At 42.6% G+C, this 19,366-nt stretch overlaps 1 protein-coding gene and 1 long non-coding RNA gene across 7 annotated transcripts in view; one reads left to right on the forward strand and one right to left on the reverse strand.

Annotated features, from left to right (window-relative positions):
- LOC148684888 (uncharacterized) overlaps window positions 1–8,511 on the reverse strand; it is a 25,143-nt gene extending 16,632 nt beyond the window's left edge. The window contains exons 1-2 of one of the 2 annotated variants that reach the window (XR_015951580.1): window positions 8,375–8,485; window positions 7,847–7,939 (exon numbers count right to left, since the gene is read on the reverse strand). This is a non-coding gene — a long non-coding RNA (uncharacterized LOC148684888). Of the gene's footprint in view, window positions 1–7,846; window positions 7,940–8,374 lie in introns of both variants that reach the window. The other variant, XR_015951579.1, reaches the window with a different exon arrangement.
- FZD6 (frizzled class receptor 6) overlaps window positions 8,367–19,366 on the forward strand; it is a 23,140-nt gene continuing 12,140 nt past the window's right edge. The window contains exons 1-2 of one of the 5 annotated variants that reach the window (XM_035124543.3): window positions 8,367–8,505; window positions 9,832–10,210. In XM_035124543.3, coding sequence (XP_034980434.2) covers window positions 10,004–10,210 — 207 coding nt within the window. In that variant the 5' untranslated portion in view covers window positions 8,367–8,505; window positions 9,832–10,003. Of the gene's footprint in view, window positions 8,831–8,963; window positions 9,218–9,831; window positions 10,211–19,366 lie in introns of those variants that run through there. The other 4 variants (XM_060277677.2, XM_035124542.3, XM_035124541.3 and 1 more) reach the window with 4 other exon arrangements.

Raw genomic sequence — 19,366 nt, forward strand, 5'->3', positions numbered from 1 at the left:
AGCAGTGTTATTTCTCCCTCCGGGAGTCCTCCCTCGCGCTGCTTCTCTCTGGATCTCCCCCGTTAAGAGCAGCAATTAATATATGTATATATGTAGAAAAGAAAAGGAAAAAATAGGGGGGGGGATTAGAAAAAATTTAGAAAAAGAAAATAATGGTGATAATAATAAAAAATTAGAGGAAAATATTTTTAAAAATTTCAAAAAATTGCAAAAGCTGTGTCTTTTCGAACGGGCCTCGTTGGTGGGGTGAGAGGGCCTGGTTTTTGCCTCGTGTTTCCCCCACGGCCTTTGTCCTCCTACCTCGCCTCTTCTTCCTCGTTAGTGGCAGTGGTCTTTCGGCGGGGCTTGTGGACCAGGGTGCGACGGTAGGACCGAGGCCCCTCGCCTCAGCGGGTTTTTTCTCCCTCTTCTCTCTTCGTCTCAATGAGGGAGAGGGCGGCTGCAGCCGCGGCCGCTGCGGTGGTCTTGATGGCTCTTTCTCTCTCTCTCCTCCCTTTGTCCCAGGAGGGGAGGGTGATGGCGGCAGCGCGCTCGGGTGGTCTCCCTTTTTTTCGGAGCGTCGGCACTCCGGGGTGCAAGCCCCAGCACGCTCAGGGGTTCTCCCTCTCTGCCGGAGTGTCGGCGCTCCGCGTTGCAAGCCCCAGCACGCTCAGGGGCTCTCCCTTTCTGCCGGAGCGTCGGCGCTCCGCGTTGCAAGCCCCAGCACGCTCAGGGGCTCTCCCTTTCTGCCGGAGCGTCGGCGCTCCGCGTTCCAAGCCCCAGCGCGCTCGGGGGCTATCCCGATCCGGCGCGGTCGCTGGGGAGGGGAGTCGGCGGCTCTCCGGGCAGTCCACCGGGACCACTGGACTCCTGTGCAGCGGCAGCTGCAGTCTCGGTGGTTTCCTGCTGTCCGGGGGCTACTTTGGCGGCGCTGGCACGGTGGTCGCCTTCAGGAGCTTCGCGCCAGCGTGCCCGTCGCCATCTTGCCTCGCCGGAAGTCCCCAGTTTTTACGTAGTTCACGGAAAGGCAGATAAGGATCATTGTTGGTGGCCGCTTTGGGAGCAGATGGCATGAACTCCTTGCTCTACAATTCTTCTGCATGAATCTTTGATAGTAAGGAACCTATTAAAAATGCTCACATTTTGGCCATCTCTTTATACTGGCATTTAATGGACCAATGACACAAAATCTTTGAAACTGAGCATTACATGCAAAAACTGAAGCTTTGGTAATGTGAATCCAATCATCTCTACCAGTTTGCCATAGGAGCTTGAAGCATCAGGTTGCTCCAAGTGGGTGTTAAAACAGAATGATTTACTAAGCAAGTCTGTAAGTAGCAGATGGGTTGCAAAGTAAGGACACAATATAATTTGGGAACTTAGTTTGTAAAATGTTTAGGGGATAACCATTCTAGCAAGTGTAGACACTCAGGCAATTATATGAAAATGTCTACCTACACACTCATTTTTTATTTTTCATAGATTGTTAACTTGTTCTGTATCATTTTTAATATAATTTTCTTAAGTTTCATTATATGGCAAGTTTTTCAAAATGGCATGTTACATGTGAGTAAAGCAACCACAAGTGTGACATGCAAAATGACTCGGAATTGACTTAAAGTGGGTGTTGAGAGCTTTACCTTTACCTAAAAGAAGCCTCTTCTGTCATTTGTTCAGATCCTCAGGAGCTTAAGAAACAGCTGGAGGGCTTTATTGCTATTTGTGTTGAAAAGACAAAATATTGATCATTTCTGTCATCATCTGTGTTGGCTATCTTCCAAAGCAATATTGTATTGATTGTTCTGTTTCAGAAATCCTGATTTTGGTTGGGCTTTTAAGTACTTCCCAAGCTACAAAACAGAACTGCAAAGCTTTGTCAATACCAGAGTCTACAATATACTGCAGTAAAAGCATTACTTTTCTTTATCCTCAGGTTGTTTGGTTTCATTTGTTTGCTTTGCATGCAACTAGTGTAGATGTTAGCTGTGAGCGAACTCTATATATACTAACTATACTATACTCTCTGCAGCTAAAGATGGAGAAGCTCTATATAGTCAGCAAAAACAAGACCTGGAGCTGACTGTGACTCAGATCATCAGCTTCTTATAGCAAAATTCCAGCTTAAACTGAAGAAAGTAGGAAAACCACTGGGCCAGTGTCAGGAGTATGGGCAGGAGTCAGGCTCTGGCGCCTGTAGTTCTTTGCAGGACTGGGGCCTGCCTCAGCTTGTGCTGGAGAGGCAAGGCGTGGTCACTCAGGTGAGGCCACTTGATACCTCACTGCACCTGGTGGCAGGAGCTGGGAGGGATAAAAACTCAGCATTTCCCTTCAGCTCTTTGCCACAGCAACGCTATTCCTGCCTGGTTGCCTCTTGCTTCTTGCTCCTTGGACCCTTGCCTTGCCGACGCCTTGATCCTCGACCCTTGGACCTTTGCCTTGCCCCTTGACTCCCAGACCTTCGCCTCTGCCTTGCTCCTTGACCCTGCGACTGCCTGCCCTGCACCTGCTTCTGCTTGTTCACCACCATCTTGCCTCTGGTCCTGACGTCCTCAGCCAGGGCTTCAACCGCCCGCCGACCGGACCGTGACAGCCAGTAAGATACAATCTAAATCAAATCCCTTATGAATACACAGTGGAAGTGAGGAACAGGTTTAAGGATTTAGATTTGGTGGACAGAGTGCCTGAAGAACTATGGATGGAGGCTCGTAACATTATACAGGAGGCAGAAACGAAAACCATCCCAAGGAAAAGGAAATGCAAGAAAGCAAAGTGGCTGTCCAACGAGGCCTTACAAATAGCGGGGGAGAGGAGGCAAGCAAAATGCGAGGGAGATAGTGAAAGATACAGGAAACTGAATGCAGATTTTCAAAAAATAGCAAGGAGAGACAAGAGGGCCTTCTTAAACGAGCAATGCAAATAAATAGAGGAAAACAATAGAATGGGGAAAACCAGAGATCTGTTCAAGAAAATTGGAGATATGAAAGGAACATCTCATACAAAGATTACCATAATAAAGGACAAAAGTGGTAAGGACCTAACAGAAGCAGAAGACATCAAGAGGTGGCAAGAATACATAGAGGAATTATACCAGAAAGATATGGAGGTCTCGTACACCCCAGGTAGTGTGGTTGATGACCTTGAGCCAGACATCTTGGAGAGTGAAGTCAAATGGGCCTTAGAAAGCACTGCTAATAACAAGGCCAGTGGAAGTGATGATATTCCAGCTGAACTATTTAAAATTTTAAAAGATGATGCTGTTAAGGTGCTACACTCAGTATGCCAGCAAATTTGGAAAACTCAGCAATGGCCAGAGGATTGGAGAAGATCAGTTTACAACCCAATCCCAAAGAAGGGCAGTGCCAAAGAATGCTCCAACTACCACACAATTGCACTTATTTCACACGCTATCAAGGTTATGCTCAAAATTCTACAAGGCAGGCTTCAGCAGTATGTGGACTATGCAAAAGCCTTTGACTGTGTCGACCACAGCAAACTATGGCAAGTTCTTAAAGAAATGGGAGTGCCTGCTCACCTCATCTGTCTCCTGAGAAATCTCTATGTGGGACAAGAAGCTACAGTTAGAACTGGATATGGAACAACTGACTGGTTCAAAATGGGGAAAGGAGTACAACAAGGTTGTATATAGTCTCCCTGCTTATTTAACTCATATGCAGAATTCATCATGCAAAAGGCTGGACTAGATGAATCCCAAACCGGAATTAAGATTGCTGGAAGAAATATCAACAACCTAAGATATGCAGATGACACAACCTTGAGTGCAAATTATGGTCTGAAGCTCAACATCAAAAAAACTAAGATCATGGCCACTGGTCCCATCACCTCCTGGCAAATAGAAGGGGAAGAAATGGAGGCAGTGAGAGATTTTACTTTCCTGGGCTCCTTGGTCACTGCAGATGGTGACAGCAGTCATGAAATTAAGACGCCTGCTTCTTGGGAGAAAAGCAATGACAAACCTAGACAGCATCTTAAAAAGCAGAGACATCATCTTGCCAACAATGGTCTGTATAGTTAAAGCTATGGTTTTCCCAGTAGTGATGTATGGAAGTGAGAGCTGGACCATAAAGAAGGCTGATCGCCCAAGAATTGATGCTTTTGAATTTTGGTGCTGGAGGAGACTCTTGAGAGTCCCATGGACTGCAAGAAGATCAAACCTATCCATTCTGAAGGAAATCAGCCCGAGTGCTCACTGGAAGGACAGATCCTGAAGCTGAGGCTCCAATACTTTGGCCACCTCATGAGAAGACTCCCTGGAAAAGACCCTGATGTTGGGAAAGATGAAGGGGACGACAGAGGACAAGATGGCTGGACAGTGTTCTTGAAGCTACAAACATGAGTTTGACCAAACTGCGGGTGGCAGTGGAAGACAGGAGTGCCTGGCGTGCTATGGTCCATGGGGTCACGAAGAGTCGGACACGACTAAATGACTAAACAACAACAAATACTATACTACACACCTCAATTTTCTTTTTGATTTTTTGTTTTAATTTAAGATACACAATATACAAAAGATTACACCCCCCCCAGTGCCATTCCTTTTGTAACCAAAACAGCACCACACAGGCATACACAGTAGGAAGGTATTGGCATATTTGGGAAAAACCTGTGGTTTGCAGAAGTACTAAAACGTCAGTAGAAAAACCTAAAGGGGAAAAAGTTCTCAAAAACAACTCAGTGAGGACTAATATAGTCAGGGTCTACAGAATACTGCCTGACTGCTAAAGAGACAAGAAAATCTGGGGAGATAATACTATGGGGAAAGTATCTACGGTAAGTCCCTTTGAGTTTAATGGCACTTACTCACAGGTAAGTGATTATTGGGTTGCATCTTAAATGTGACAGAAAAATTGAGTGTCAAAACACAAAAACTGAGTGTTCAGCTTTGCAGTTGACATTCAACAGATTTATTGGTGCCACCTACTGGTTCTTTAAAGTTTTTCTATTGAATCTAGATAAATTAAAAGCAATGCCTAAATGACAAATTGATTAAAATAACATTGGGATTAAATAAAATAATAATTTTTTTGTTTTAAAAAGGATCTGCCATAAGGAAAAAGGAGACAAGACTTTGTGGTTGTTGTTTTTTTGCAATAGGCATAACAAGGTATGTAGTTGTACCCAGCTGCACCCTACTGCAGATTTAGATACCCAATAAAGTAGACTTGAGGCTTAAGTGTGTTTGTGAATGAAAGGATGTCCATGTGTGAGAGTGCAGAATAATTCTGAAGAGAGGGAATTGGTAGAAATTAGCTCATTTACAGGTAATAAGAGCAAATTAATTGTCTTAGGAGTGTCCTGTTGGACAGAAAACTGGGTTCAGATGAGTGATTTTGTGTTCTGGGGCTCAGATCCTGGCTATGCCTTGAGATTATCAATGTTTACAAAATGACAGCCATTTTGTGACTAGCCATGGCCCTATGGCAGCCATTTCACAACAGATTTTAAAATCTCCAAATGTGCCCACAAGTTCAAAAAGATTGGTGACCTATTTCTAGCTCAACTCCAGCCATTAACAACTATTGTAAGAAATGCCATCATATATACACTATTTATAAGTTGCAATCAAAATAAAAGCCATTGTTTTGAACAAGAACAAAACAACAGGTAATGGCCCTCAGTTAGGTCTTCAGTTTCTCATCCCTACATTTTATTATCTAAACAGCCTAATCTTTAAAAATGGTTTTGGCTACCTCAGTGCAAAGTGAGGACTTGCACTACTGTAGTTAAAACATGGTTCGGTTGCTGGCAAACAGGGCAGGAGAAAAATAATATATTTATTGTGATTCTGCAGTTCTACAAATTATCTTGCCTATAAATGTTACAACCATCATCTTACTTGTGTGCATCAGCTTCATCTATACAAGTCTGCTGCAAGACCAAAGCCCTGTGAGTCCCACACTGACTTGGGTAAGGCTCTGGCACTGAATAATCTTGTCTCAGTGCCATCACCTTCCAGTTTGTAATTATGTGTTGCAGTGCCTCTTTCCAGATCTCAAAGTACTATACTGATGCTAATGAAGGCTTGTAAGGGTATTAAATAAAATTATTATCATTCACATTTCATAAAGGCACAGAATGGCAGTTGTGTGACTTGCCTAAGGCTACACAACAAGTCTGTGGCAGAACTGGTTGAGCAACACAGGAGCCTCACATTTCAGTTTTGTGGTGATAATTACGGCATGCCACTGACCTTTTTGGAGGGGGCTTCTTTGTTCTGTTTTTGGGTATTTTTAACAAATGCCCAAATGATGCAATAATCACACTTACAATAAAAGGTAACAAATAAACAAAAACTGGGCTAAAATAATGTTAGAATCACAATATAATTTAAACCAGCGGAGATCCCTCCATGGGCCAGATTGCACGCACGCGTGAGCGCCCACGATTTCTGTCGTCTGCGCAGAGGCAATTCAGGTGCCGCAGAAGCGAGTCCCCATGCCATACAGCGGGTGGCTCATGGGCTGGTTAAATGGCCCCCATAGGCCGCTTGTGGCCTATGGGCCTTAGGTTGCCGACCCCTGATTTAAACCATCTGGGCACATAAGGGCTTTGCCTGGGTTTAAAATAATGTTAAGGTAGGTGTCGGGTAGGCCTATTTGGGATGGACATCACACTTATTTATCTTACGTCACAGGAACATTAAGAGAAGAATCTCGGATGACTGCGCTGGTGCATGCAGAAAGAAGTGGATCATTCAGATACTGAAGTTCCAAGCCATGATCAAAACCAGCACTTTACATTGAGATAGGTGGTGGGCAGCTCTCCAGGCTACTCTGCGTTTCTCATCTCCTCAGGGCAAAATTTTAAGGCAAAAAGATGAAGCAATGAGACATCTTTGGGGGAAAGGGATTAATGAGAATACCCAGAGGTGGATTTAGGGCGGCATGACTGGTTCCACCGCACTAGGTACAGGGCCTAGGAGACGCTGCAAGAACTGAGCAGAACGGAAGGAGAGAAGCAGGCAGGGGAAACCCACAAAGCCTGATCTTTTGTACTAAATATTTTTTTTAAAAAAATTGTCCAGTAGCACCTTAGAGACCAACAAAGTTTGTTCTGGGTACAAGCTTTCGTGTGCATGCACACTTCTTCAGATACCTTTGTACGTTTACTCAGAAGTAAATCCCACTGAATTAAATGGGATTTAGCCCTAGGCCACGAAACACAAGGCTGAACAGTAGTTCGTGTTTAAAGGTAAAGGTCCCCTGACCATCAGGTCCAGTCGTGTCCGACTCTGGGGTTGCGGCGCTCATCTCGCTCTATAGGCCAAGGGAGCCAGCGTTTGTCCACAGACAGCTTCCGGGTCATGTGGCCAGCATGACAAAGCTGCTTCTGGCGAACCAGAGCAGCACACGGAAACGCTGTTTACCTTCCCGCCAGAGCGGTCCCTATTTACCTACTTGCACTTTGGTGTGCTTTCAAACTGCTAGGTGGGCAGGAGCTGGGACCGAGCAACAGGAGCTCACCCCGTTGCAGGGATTCGAACCGCTGACCTTCTGATCAGCAAGTCCTAGGCTCAGTGGTTTAAACCACAGCGCCACCTGGGTCCTAGTTCATGTTTACTTGTCCTTAAATTGAAGAAGGGGGCTCAACATATTGCTATTTTATTATGTTTTAGCAGTGCGGGTTCCCAAAGTTCAAGATATTTTAATATCTCAAATGTTTTAAATTAATTTCTCTAGCTTCACATTTACATTTGGAACTACATTCTTATTTATCGAAACAAGAACTACTGTGCGGCTAAGATTTCCTTTAGCCTTAGAAAGAAACACTCTAGTTTTTGTTTAAAAGTTACATCACTCTCAATAGATTTACTTCAAAATAAAATTATAATAATAATAATTAAACGAACAATCCTGTTGACTTCAATGACAAATGGGCATCCGAGATATTTCGACTTTCCGGTCCGCTGACACCGGGAACCAACATTTCGCCCAGTACCAAGCTAGATTGAAACAAAATGCAGAATGAGGAGACACCGTCGGTGTGCAGGTTAACAGCAAAGTGCACTCTGGCATTTCGGCATGCAGGTGAAGAATATCATTTGCCCACTTTTTAAAAAAACCCCAAAAACTCCCTGCACGCAAAGAAATAGCACAGAAGGACGAAAAGCTTGTGATCTCGTAGTCCTCCCTCTCCACTAAGCTAATTTCCTACTTTCAGAGGTTTATCTGCCTTTAAGAAAAAAAAAGCGGAGGAGCATTAGAAACGCGATTCCGCCTCCCCCGTGCTCATTTTCACGCCTTTTCCCGGGAAGTGGAAGAGACGCCGGTGAGGCGCCGCCATCTTGGCGGAGAGGAGAGAAGGGGAGGCGGGAGCGGGGAGGGGATCCGGGTGGCCCCAAGAAGGTGCACCAGCCCCGCCCCCTCGCCCTTCTCACCGGTCGTTCAAATATCGCGCGATTCTTCTAGCACCACCATCACCACCTCCCTGTCTCGGCTGGCCCTGCATTCTGTCGTCGAAAGGACCCGTGAGCCCGCGCGGCCGTTTGGCACCCTGAGGCGAGGCCAGGTACGGCGCCAGCTCTCTGCCGAGCCGCTCAGGTGAGGGACGGGGGCGTGGTTTGGCGCCCAGCTGACCGCCCCCCGCCCCCTCCACTGTGGTTTCTTCCCGTCTGAGGGACCCGACGGGACGGGGTAAGGACGACGCCTTGTGTTGGTATCTGGGGGCGGCCCAAGGGAGGCAGGTGAGAGAGTTTCTTCTTCCACTGCGCTGAGCGCGGCGTTGGAGAAGCAGCAGAAGCAGAAGAGGCCGCTTGTTTGGAGGACTTAATTAAATCCGGGTTTTCTGTTCCTCTCTACGTTCTGAGCATCTTGGGAAAAATGTTCCATGGCAGGTAAGGCGACTTCGAAGAGCTTTCAGGGCAAAGTCGTTGGTAGTCTCTCTCGTTTCAAGTCTTCTCCAAATCCGGGTGAAATAGCTGTATTAGGACAAGCGGAAAGTCACGAAACGGCGTGTGAGTTTTCCAGAGCCTTTCTACCAGGCCATCTCTAGGTGGTAAAGCAGGGAGGGGAAATGCTGGCTGCAATTCAAGCTATGGAGGCATTGTCGAGGGAAGGAAGGAAGGGAGTTGATTTCTGAGGCGGAGAGAGCCTCGGTAGTTGCAAAGTGTGGGCGGAATCGGGCTGAAAACATACCTGTTAGAATAGATCGTACCCGTCTCTATATTCACGTTGTAACGTGAGCTTTCTCCCCTCTGAAATGTCTGCCGTCAGCTTAATTGGTATGTAGGCATCTTTCCCTCTTTTGGTTCATCTGTGCGATGAGGAAGAAGTTTCAGAGCTCTTCAGTCAGCGCTGTAATGCAAGCAGTTCTTTTGCAAACCACATTGTAAACTGTAAATGTATTGGCTGTATTGAGGGCCCTCCTGTAAACTTGTATTTTGACGTTTGCTGCTTATATGTCTAAATTATATGTTTAGAAGTTATGACTGACCTACAATTTGAAAATCGGGGTGTGTCTTTCAAGTTTCTTAAGGTGTTTCTGAGAAATTTACCCTGTGGGGTTTAGTTCTTCGTAACATGTAGTATGTCTTTGCAGCTGCAATCCCAGGTAATCTTCGTTGAATGTAGTGAGACTTATTTCTGAATGAACATGCATAGGCTTGTACTGTGCAGAATACTAGTACTGTAACTGATTATTAGCTGAGCTATCCTGATTCACTGCTGTCAACAACTGATCCAGTTGTATTTTGCCTTGGGGAGGTGTATGGTAATAATAGCCTACTTTATTTCTAAAAGTATTTGTAAGCTTTTGCTTTTTAAACTTCTATTTGATGCGTTTCAAAGATCTTGAAGCAGTTACAGCTATTGTTAACTGTTCTTTTTTCCTTTACAGTGCACAAATGGCAAAGTTTATCTTTCAAGTAATCGAGACAGGCAGATGAGAATATGAAGAGAAACAGGAAATCCAGTCTTGCCATTTCATTGCAGTCTCTGAGAAATTAAAAAAGGAATATGTGTTTACTTTGACCGTGAACAAAGTATCCTGTGGAGAAGCTGATCATGACATGACACTGAAGTGTGAAATGCCTGGGAAGATGGGTATCTTTGTACTTCTGACTTTGAGCTTAATCTTAAACTTGACACATGGGCATAGCTTATTCACATGTGAACCCATTACTATCCCAAGATGTTCTGGAATGGCCTACAATATGACATTTTTCCCCAATGTGATGGGGCACTATGATCAGCAGACTGCAGCTGCCAGAATGGGGGTGAGTTGTTATTTCTCTACCGTACATGGTATAACTTTTTTTCCTGTTATATGTACAAATGTGATTCTGGCAGTAAAAAGAATTCTAGGTAAGACATGTTAAATATTACACATTATGAGGAAAAACCTAGTGTTCTGAAACAAAACTTGAAATAGTTAAAGGGACCCCTAACCATTAGGTTCAGTTGTGAATGACTCTTGGGTTGCGGCGCTCATCTCGCTTTACTGGCCGAGAGAGCCAGCGTACAGCCAGCATGACTAAGCCGCTTCTGGCGAACCAGAGCAGCGCACGGAAATGCAGTTTACCTTCCCGCCGGAGTGGTACCTTTTTATCTACAGTACTTGCACTTTATGTGCTTTCGAACGGCTAGGTTGGCAGGAGCAGGGACCGAGCAACAGGAGCTCACCCCGTCGCAGGGATTTGAACTGCCGACCTTCTGATCAGCAAGCCTTAGGCTCGGTGGTTTAACCCACAGCGCCACCCGCGTCCCATTTGAAATACCGGTAATTACCAAACACCTAAAAATCAGAGAGAGATGCAGGTACAAACATAACAGTATGGGCATGTGATCAGATTTTAGGGTCTATTCTTACATGGTTTTAGCCTGAAAATTTACAAAAGAGCTCCTAGATCCTGTCTGAAGAAATGTATAGAAGATCTTCTGTATTACCTTTTTAAATCTTCAAAGTGTTTAGTCATCTGAGCTTCCTGACTGTTTATAGCAGGCAGACTTGTGCTGTATCCCCTCAGGCCACTGGCATCTGTATGCAGTTGGCATAAAAATTCATTGCTGCCCATAAAGTTCTAAAATATGAGATGCATCTCTTCCACAGATCTCCTAACTGGGTATAAAAGCATAGGTGTAGTAACTACTCAAATAAGTTTTGTTCATTATGGTAAATGAAAGGAGTGTTAAGCTTCTCTGAAGTTGATTCTTGTCTCTAACATACTCCTTCAGACTAGACATTCACAATTCTCCATGGTGGGGTTGACCAAACATGCCTGTGAATTAGAGATGTTATCTAATTTTTTTAAAAAGAAACTTAACCATGTGAGTTTGAGTCAATCAATGAATTGTTAGAAGGTGTGTAAATTACCATGGGATTTTTTTCTAAAGAAAAAAGTACTTTTAAAAATATGCATATTTTTCAGCAGGCTGTGTCAGAATAAATTCTTTTTTCTGTCAGGGAAGGCAATACCTTTTATTAATAGTGGTGTTTACTATGTACAATGCTTTCCAGTAATTGTAGTGAACATTAATTACAATTTTGAAGCAATCCAGGATGTCTTTTTACTTGATCTAAATATTTAAAATAGTTTGACTAAGCGCTCTGCCTGCTTGCTGATCCTTTCTCTCTAGGTAGTGCAGCTATAGAGCGTTGGTAATGGAAAAAGCAGACATCTCTCACGTGATCACCTGCACTCTCCCTCTGCATGGTACAGTGGTGAGGAATGAGCCCAATTGTCCTCACCATTCCACCAGCTTTGAGAGCATGAGCATGAAGAGACAATAGGGTCAAAGATAGGGCAAGTGATAGTTGCCTCTGAATGCTCAATTACCCTCTCCCTCTAGAAGCCTGTACCTGCTCATGTGTTCTTTATTTGGGTGCTGGAGCAGGAAGAATTAGGCCCAGAATTGGCGGCCGCCAGGCACGTGACAATGCAAATCGCCCTTCTCGTCACCGCACGTCGCGGCACACCAGCCAGCGTCTCGCGGCACACTAGTGTGCCGCGGAACAGCGGTTGAGAAACGCTGATCTATACCATGAGCAAGAGAGGTAGTGGGAGCAGCTGCTGCTTTCCTTTGCTTGCAGATGGAGGAGGTGTTGAGGGTGGTTTCTGTGGGCTTCCTGGCTAGGATGTTCTTCCTCCTTCCTGTGCTTCAGCCTCTGCTACAGAGCAAGGGAAAGGAGAAGAGATTTCTGTTTAGTGTTTGCCAGTTCTCCCTAGAAGTTTTAATATGTATGTGTTAGTGTTTATTTTAAATATTAACATTTATAATAATTCTCCAAAAGCATTAAACTGCCAATCCCGGGTAGACTTTGGATATTTGGAATGATAAGAACACAAGTGAGGGGCACATTGCTATTTTCATCCTTCCCTTCCCCTCCCATTTCACCTGGAAGGAAGATGTGCATCCTTCAACCATCTGTACTGTTGAATCCTTATTTTAATTTCTGTCAGACACTTATAGTTTTGGTGGTATATATTTTGGTGGTGGTTTCTCATATATAAAGATTTCTAAACACAAGCAAATGTTTGTTTGTGACAGGAAAATTAAGGTACCTGTGCAATTAGAAATTGCACTGAAGCATTCCTTATTCTCTTGTAATATAACTGGCAAGTCAGTACATGTAGGAATGGAGAACAAAACTTGATTCACATTCAGTGTTCTAAAGGATATGTCTTTTAATGCTGCATTTCTAAGCACACTTTCTTGGAGCATATCCTATTGAAGCTGGAGGCACTTGCTTCCGAGTAAGCTTGCATGGGACTGTGCTGTAAAACAAGACTAAAACACTAATAAGTAGACAGACTTTTAGCTCTGTATATGAGCATGCATCAGATCTAATGAACAAAGTGCTAAGTAATGTAACATTGAGACAAAAACAAAACAAAACTCATGCTAGATGGAAGTCTAAACAGGCTGTTTAAGGAGAGAGACCTCAGGGTCATAGTAAAAAGTTTTATGAGTGATAAAAGTAAAGTTCAGTGATGGAACTATTGGAAGGGAGTTTGGAAAAAACATTGAAACTTTGTAATGCTATTATGTACATCTATGGTGTACCCGCTTTTGGAATACTTTGTATGCTTTCGGTTGGAATTATTAGGGAGGGGATTTGAAAGCAGCAGCAAGTACAGCAATATAAAATATAGTGTACCTACTTTAGCATACTTTGTGCAACTTTTGTGTAGTCCTAAAAAAAAAGAACTTGAAAAGGTACAGAAAATGGTAACTATAGTGATAATGGCATGATGATGACTCATCCTTTAAAAGTCTTAATGTCTTCAGCCATTGTTATCATGCTCTGATTGTGAGCCTTTCTGGGGTATCCACCTACCACTATTTGAGAAAACGACAAAAAGTCTTGTAACACCTTAAAGACCAACACATACAGAGAGAGCACATGATGGAAGCATGAAGAAAGGAAAAGTTAAACAAGTAGAAGAGTTGAGAACTGAAATAATAGGTTTAAGCTGTTTTGATCCATAAAAATAATTCTCTGCACCATGGAGTGCTACTGTGAAATTGCTATCCTGATATTCCTCAAAAACTATTTCTATAATGCCTCTTTGTTTCAGATAAGTTAACTTTGCACCATGCTTTCGGTCAGGCTAAATTGTCATACATTTAAGCAGTCTTGAACCTGGGCCAGTTTTATATTGTTGTAATAGCTCAGTGGCATCAGCATACTGGTGATGAAACTGCTTCATCCCGAATCAATGCAGTCCACTTTTAGTTGTGACTAATAGCTCAGTTATTGGCTCTGCTTTGCCCCTTCCTTTGAGTGTTTGTGCCTGACTGGAATGTGTCCTTGAGCTCTGATAAGTGTTCTTGCCTGCCTGAATAGAAGATAGAGAGGAGTATGTAGGAATTAGTTTACTGTACAAATATAATATTCATTGTTGCCCATTGCTTTTCCCACTTTTGCCTGTGAGTCCAGAAGGGAATGCAACCCTCCGACCAAAGCCAGCCTGCTCGTGAGGTGGGATAAAGTGCCCACTTCAGGTGGCAGAAGCACAAGAGGCAGTATTTCGCCCACCCCACTGATTCCACCATTGCTAGAATACCCTCCTCTCTTGCCAGTGAGAGGGAGGCATTCCAGCATGTGGTGTTGCACCTTGTCTTTCTCAAGAAAAATAAAAAAATATTAAGCTTTTGTATTTGCACAAGGAGGGGAGCAGCTCTTTTCACAGGTATCCCATCAAATTGCAGTTCAGTATGCCATCTGATAACTAGATTGAAAATGGTTTATATCTAAGTTCCTACTTGGAAGTCAGTGTTCAGAGCCGTGACCATGAGTATTATAAACACTAAAACCACTGCTAAAGGTGCCTCATAACTCACACCCAAGTGACTCTCCTCAGTTACTCATAAATCTGTACTTAGCGGTTCTCTCTAACCAAATGAATTTCTAACTTAGTTGCAAGTAGGGAGAACAAATTATCATTTGAAGGTAAGGATTTATTTGCTATCCAATCAGTTTGCTAAGATAGCTGCAAATGCGTTTTAATGTATCAACTGAACATTGCTTTCTGCTTTACATAACTGAATCTTAATTATGAAGATGAATTTTAAAAAATTAGTTCTGGGTATGGAAAGTAGCTGATGGGCAGCCTTGTGTGAGTCACATTTCTCAACAATAGTTCCCAGTCTGGGAATAAGATCGCCTGCTCACATTTGTTGAGAAGGTGAAAATACAGTATTACGGATTTTAAATATATATGCTATTCCAGGAAATCTTTGGTATTAATTTCTAATCAATATTTTATATAATTTCCTTACCAAAAATGAACCTAATAATTTTATTTTCCAGGAAAACAACAACTCCCTTTCAGTTGTCAGTTCTAATATAAGCTGCTTTGGGATTACTGTATAAAGCTATAATTCATGTCATAGACATAGTTTAATGGCCACAGTGGCAAATAAAGGCCTTGTTTTAAAATCATAGATAAAAATGCAAACCAGTTATGACCTAGCTAAAATCCTATGGCATACTGTTCTATTTCTTTAGTTCAGAAGTTGCCACTTCCATGTTGAGAGATACTGTTGGTACAGACATACTTTTTCTTTCTGACTGTATAAGGGTAAGAGAAGGAACCAGTGGGGTTGGAGACTGCAACACTTGTCAAAATTCTAAATGTTTCCATGGCTTCTGTATTCATTGTATGCATGGAATTATCTCAACCTTGCAAGAAACTTGTGTCTCTGCCCAAAGTCGCACTCTCTTCAGTCTGAGCGGGGATATGGACTCTGCTCTCCCTGGTCAAAGTCAAGCACTCCAGCTGTTCTGTATCTTGAAACTTCTCTTGGGACACGGTACATTAAATTTAAAATATAACTAACGATCTGTATGGGCAGTACTGTCACAGTTGCTTAACAAACAGTTTAATTAGGTAATGTGTTACATGCTTACTAGGAAGTTGAATTGCAAAGCAGAATGATTAGTCACCTAACTTAAATTGTAGAAGTTTGAAAAGCTAGCTTGGAAGTCAGGTATGGTTTATGTGAAGTACGTAATGCATATACATATGGTAGGTTAGAAAGGGATAATACATGTCATTGAGAGAAAAGCTATTTTTAAACATCATTCTTTCCTTTGGGAGAAAGTGAATGATACTGCGCCTCCAGTTCACACAAATGTGACTTGTCTTACTGAATGTGTGTAGCTTCCAAGTCCAGTGTTTTAACTTAGACCAGGGGTTGCTAACCCTTTTGGGCCTGTGCCACCCGTGTCCCTAGGCAGCTAGTGCACTAGTCACATTTCATCTCACCCTTTGTAAGAATTAAAAGGTGCACTAGCTGCCTAGGGACACGGGTGGCACTGTGGTTTAAACCACTGAGCCTAGGGCTTGCCGATCAGAAGGCCGCAACGGGGTGAGCTACCATTGCATGGTCCCAGCTCCTGCCAACCTAGCAGTTAGAAAGCACGTCAAAGTGCAAGTAGATAAATAGGTACCGCTCCAGCAGGAAGGCAAACGGTGTTTCCGTGCACTGCTCTGGTTCGCCAGAAACGGCTTAGTCATGCTGGCCACATGACCCGGAAGCTGTATGCCGGCTCCCTCGGCCAGTAAAGTGAGATGAGTGCCGCAACCCCAGAGTCGTCCATGATTAGACCTAATGGTCAGGGGTCCCTTTACCTTTACCTTTAGCTGCCTAGCCAATAGATTATCCCCTCCTATCCACACGTGATGCATCTTCACATACACACACTCCCTCAGCCAAGCAGTTAGACTTGAAAAGTGTTAACCCCCCCCTGCCTAATTAAGGATGAGTGTGATATTTCTGGAGAATACAGCTAGGGAGGGAAGTTCCAAGGCCACATTGTTCAGCTTTCCCCCCAGCTGCAGTTGACAGGAAGATCGCCCCATCTCCACGCCACAGCAATTGTAGCATAGGGAACATTTTTTTATGGTTCACAGCTGGGAAAGCTTATTCTCTCCTTGCTGTGGAACACCACTCATCACCCCAGCCAAAGCACTTAGGCTTGGAAAAGCCTTCTATGGGTTACCACATATGGGTTTTTGAAGCCTAATTTCAGTAGGAGGGTGGGGATACTGCTGTTGCCAGATTACGAAGTGTCAAGGTCCTCTTATGGATGGACACTAGGGGCGACCTTGGTGTGTGCAATGCCTGTGTGCACAACTTCCTAGTTGCAGTGGCTGATGTAAGAAGACTGTCATATCTTATATTCCACCCAGAACCCCATGCTGCTGTCTTGGATCCAGTAATTTTGCTTGTGACTCATTGGTATGGTTCGGTGCCCAGTTGCCAGACTGTGGTTTGGTAATGATGAGCACTCCATAGGCTTGCCTACTCCTCTTCCTCCGCCCTTCCTAATTAGCTTTAATTGTGGTCAGTGTTACATCTAACTGGCATGATTGCATTACCACTAATCATAGTTGGCTTGTAACCAGAGACAAAGGACTTGGGTGCTGACCTAGAGAGGGTGAGACACAAAAGGGGAGTTTTTGTTCAGTTACAAAACTATGGTTTGACAATGAAACTTTAATGGAGTCTAGCCTAAGTCAAGTAATTGCTTTGTCTAGCACTTGTATGGCCTCCCTTGCATTTGACTGGAACCTTTCAACTGATTTCACTTGCACTAAACCCAGAGAAATACCTTCGCAGTTCTAAGATCACAAGGCAGTTGCGTCTGTGAATATGCAGTGTATAAATGTTGAAAGCTGCAATAATTATATCATCTTGATCCTGATAGTGTGGTGTAAATGTAGGGGATAATTTGTTGGCTTTAGCCAGGAGAAGTTTGGATTCAAATCCATACATATACATGAAGCTCTTTGGGTGGTCTTGAGCATGTTTGTGGACTTAATTACATAAACTTTGTTAGGTACAAAACCAGATTTTCAGGAGCACCAAGGACTCTGGGGAAAAGAAAACCCATGGGTTCGTTGTTTCTTTGTCCTAAGTTAAGCGGGGTTCCGATTGGAGCCTAAGTTAACTTTTTGCAATGATTATTGTAGAGGAATGATCTCAGTTATTGTGCATTCCACTACCCACTTCATGCTAACAATTCAACTAGAGAATGTGTTTTCCTCTACTCTTGTTTTTGATGGTTGTTGGGAAATGTGGACTTCCTACATTTGTGGAAAGTTTCCAGTTGGCCTATTTAATGTACTGTATATGAACAGTAAAGGGAAAATATGTCTATATATTTTCCAGATGGCCATTGAATATAATAAGCAAAATAAAATTATTTCATTTAGGTAAGCATAGAACCTGGTACTTTGGAAAGCATCATCTGTCACTTTTAACAACTAGCAGAAGGAAATTACCGAATGCAAAATGAGCAATAGGGCTCTGGATATTTAATTAAACATGTAACATGGTTACAAGAAACAAAATATGATGTGACTACTATAGGGTTCACACTAGAAACCTGGAATTTATTACAGTGGCAGCAGCTACATTTCCTCATCTCACCATTGCTGACAGGTGTGGTTGTGTGTGTATAAATACATATACACTTATTTCTTGCTTTCTCCACACCCCAAACAAGGGATTCATTGACTTTTGTTTGATGCCTGCTAAAAACATTCTTGTTTAAACAAGCACAGATGCTTAGAAAGTTGAGGCAATTTTAATCTCTTTTAGTATTTTAAGTTTTGTATGTGTTAAAGTAGGGTTGTAATTTTTTCTTTATTTTTTGTTTTATCTTGTAAACTACATTGAGGGTTTTTTTATATAAACAAACAGTGAATAAATTTTATGAAATAAATAAAATAAACAAATGAAGTCATTCTGTGCATACATTCCTTAAACAAATAGTCTATATATATGCCTATAGCATGAAACTCCCAAAAGCCTTTTGGTGCTGAATTTCTTGCTCTGTGGGCTTGCTTTTTGGTCAAGTATTTTATTATTTCATTTTATAATTCATATATAGCAAAGAGAACAGTTATAGCAACAGATGAAAATTAACAGATGAAAAACAAAACTATAAAATAGGCATGAGTACAGTTGCTCATGGGTTAAAATAACAAAGTCCAGGTAAAGACTATCAACGTTATCAGATTATCAAGTATAGTTCTAGAATCTAGATTTACCAGGCCTGTTTTAGAAGAGGTTTGTATTGGAAATGATGGTTCTTATATGCTAAATCATATAGGAAGTGTCTGGAGGTTGTAGTCCTTGTTGAAATCTCAAATTATGCATGGTTTTACCCTACTATACATATATTCCAGAGGTGAGTGGTACCAAGCATCCAGTGTAAGATTTTAGGCTTTTTTACATTGAGTTGCAATTACAGTTCATGCTGCCAAGATCATATATAAGACCAATTCTGTTTGACAATATACATTGGTTTCATCAAAAATATTCAGTAACATAAATTTTGGACAAGAAACAGTAGTTTCTTTAGTAATGTTGATCATTTCTGTCAAAATTAAATTCCAGAAATCTTGCACGGTCTATGGGCTTTCAGTAGCTGTTGCAGTGGGCTTCTGTGGTTCTCCCTGGAGCCAACTGCTTCCTGATGTTTTAAAAAGTTTTATGTTGACCATGTTAAGATACACGGGAGTTGCATTAATCTAACTGGAAAGAAATTGCAAGGTGCAAATGTCCAAATTCAATGTTTTGCAGTCACAACTTTCAATTTGCTGCACACTCCAGTTTTTTTATATACTTCCAAACTTACCTTTCCTCTGCTTAGCAAGATGCTCTAGGAATCTGGCATTGCCTTGAAGTCTACATTTCCCTATGCAGGGCAACAGCAGCAGTAGGAGAGATGGGGAAATGTGAAACATGGCTATTGGCAAAGGCAGATGAGAGGAAATGAGCTGGAGTGCCCTCGACCTCCATTTTAACACTTGTTCCACTTCTGAAATCTAATGTTTTACTAATCTTTTGTAACTCAAATTTTGTAACAAGACAGTGTCAGTTTTACAAGAAAAAGAATGCAGGGTACATTGATT

The sequence above is a fragment of the Zootoca vivipara genome, chromosome 8, assembly GCF_965207765.1.
Source record: "Zootoca vivipara chromosome 8, rZooViv2.hap1.1, whole genome shotgun sequence".
NCBI lineage: Eukaryota > Metazoa > Chordata > Lepidosauria > Squamata > Lacertidae > Zootoca > Zootoca vivipara.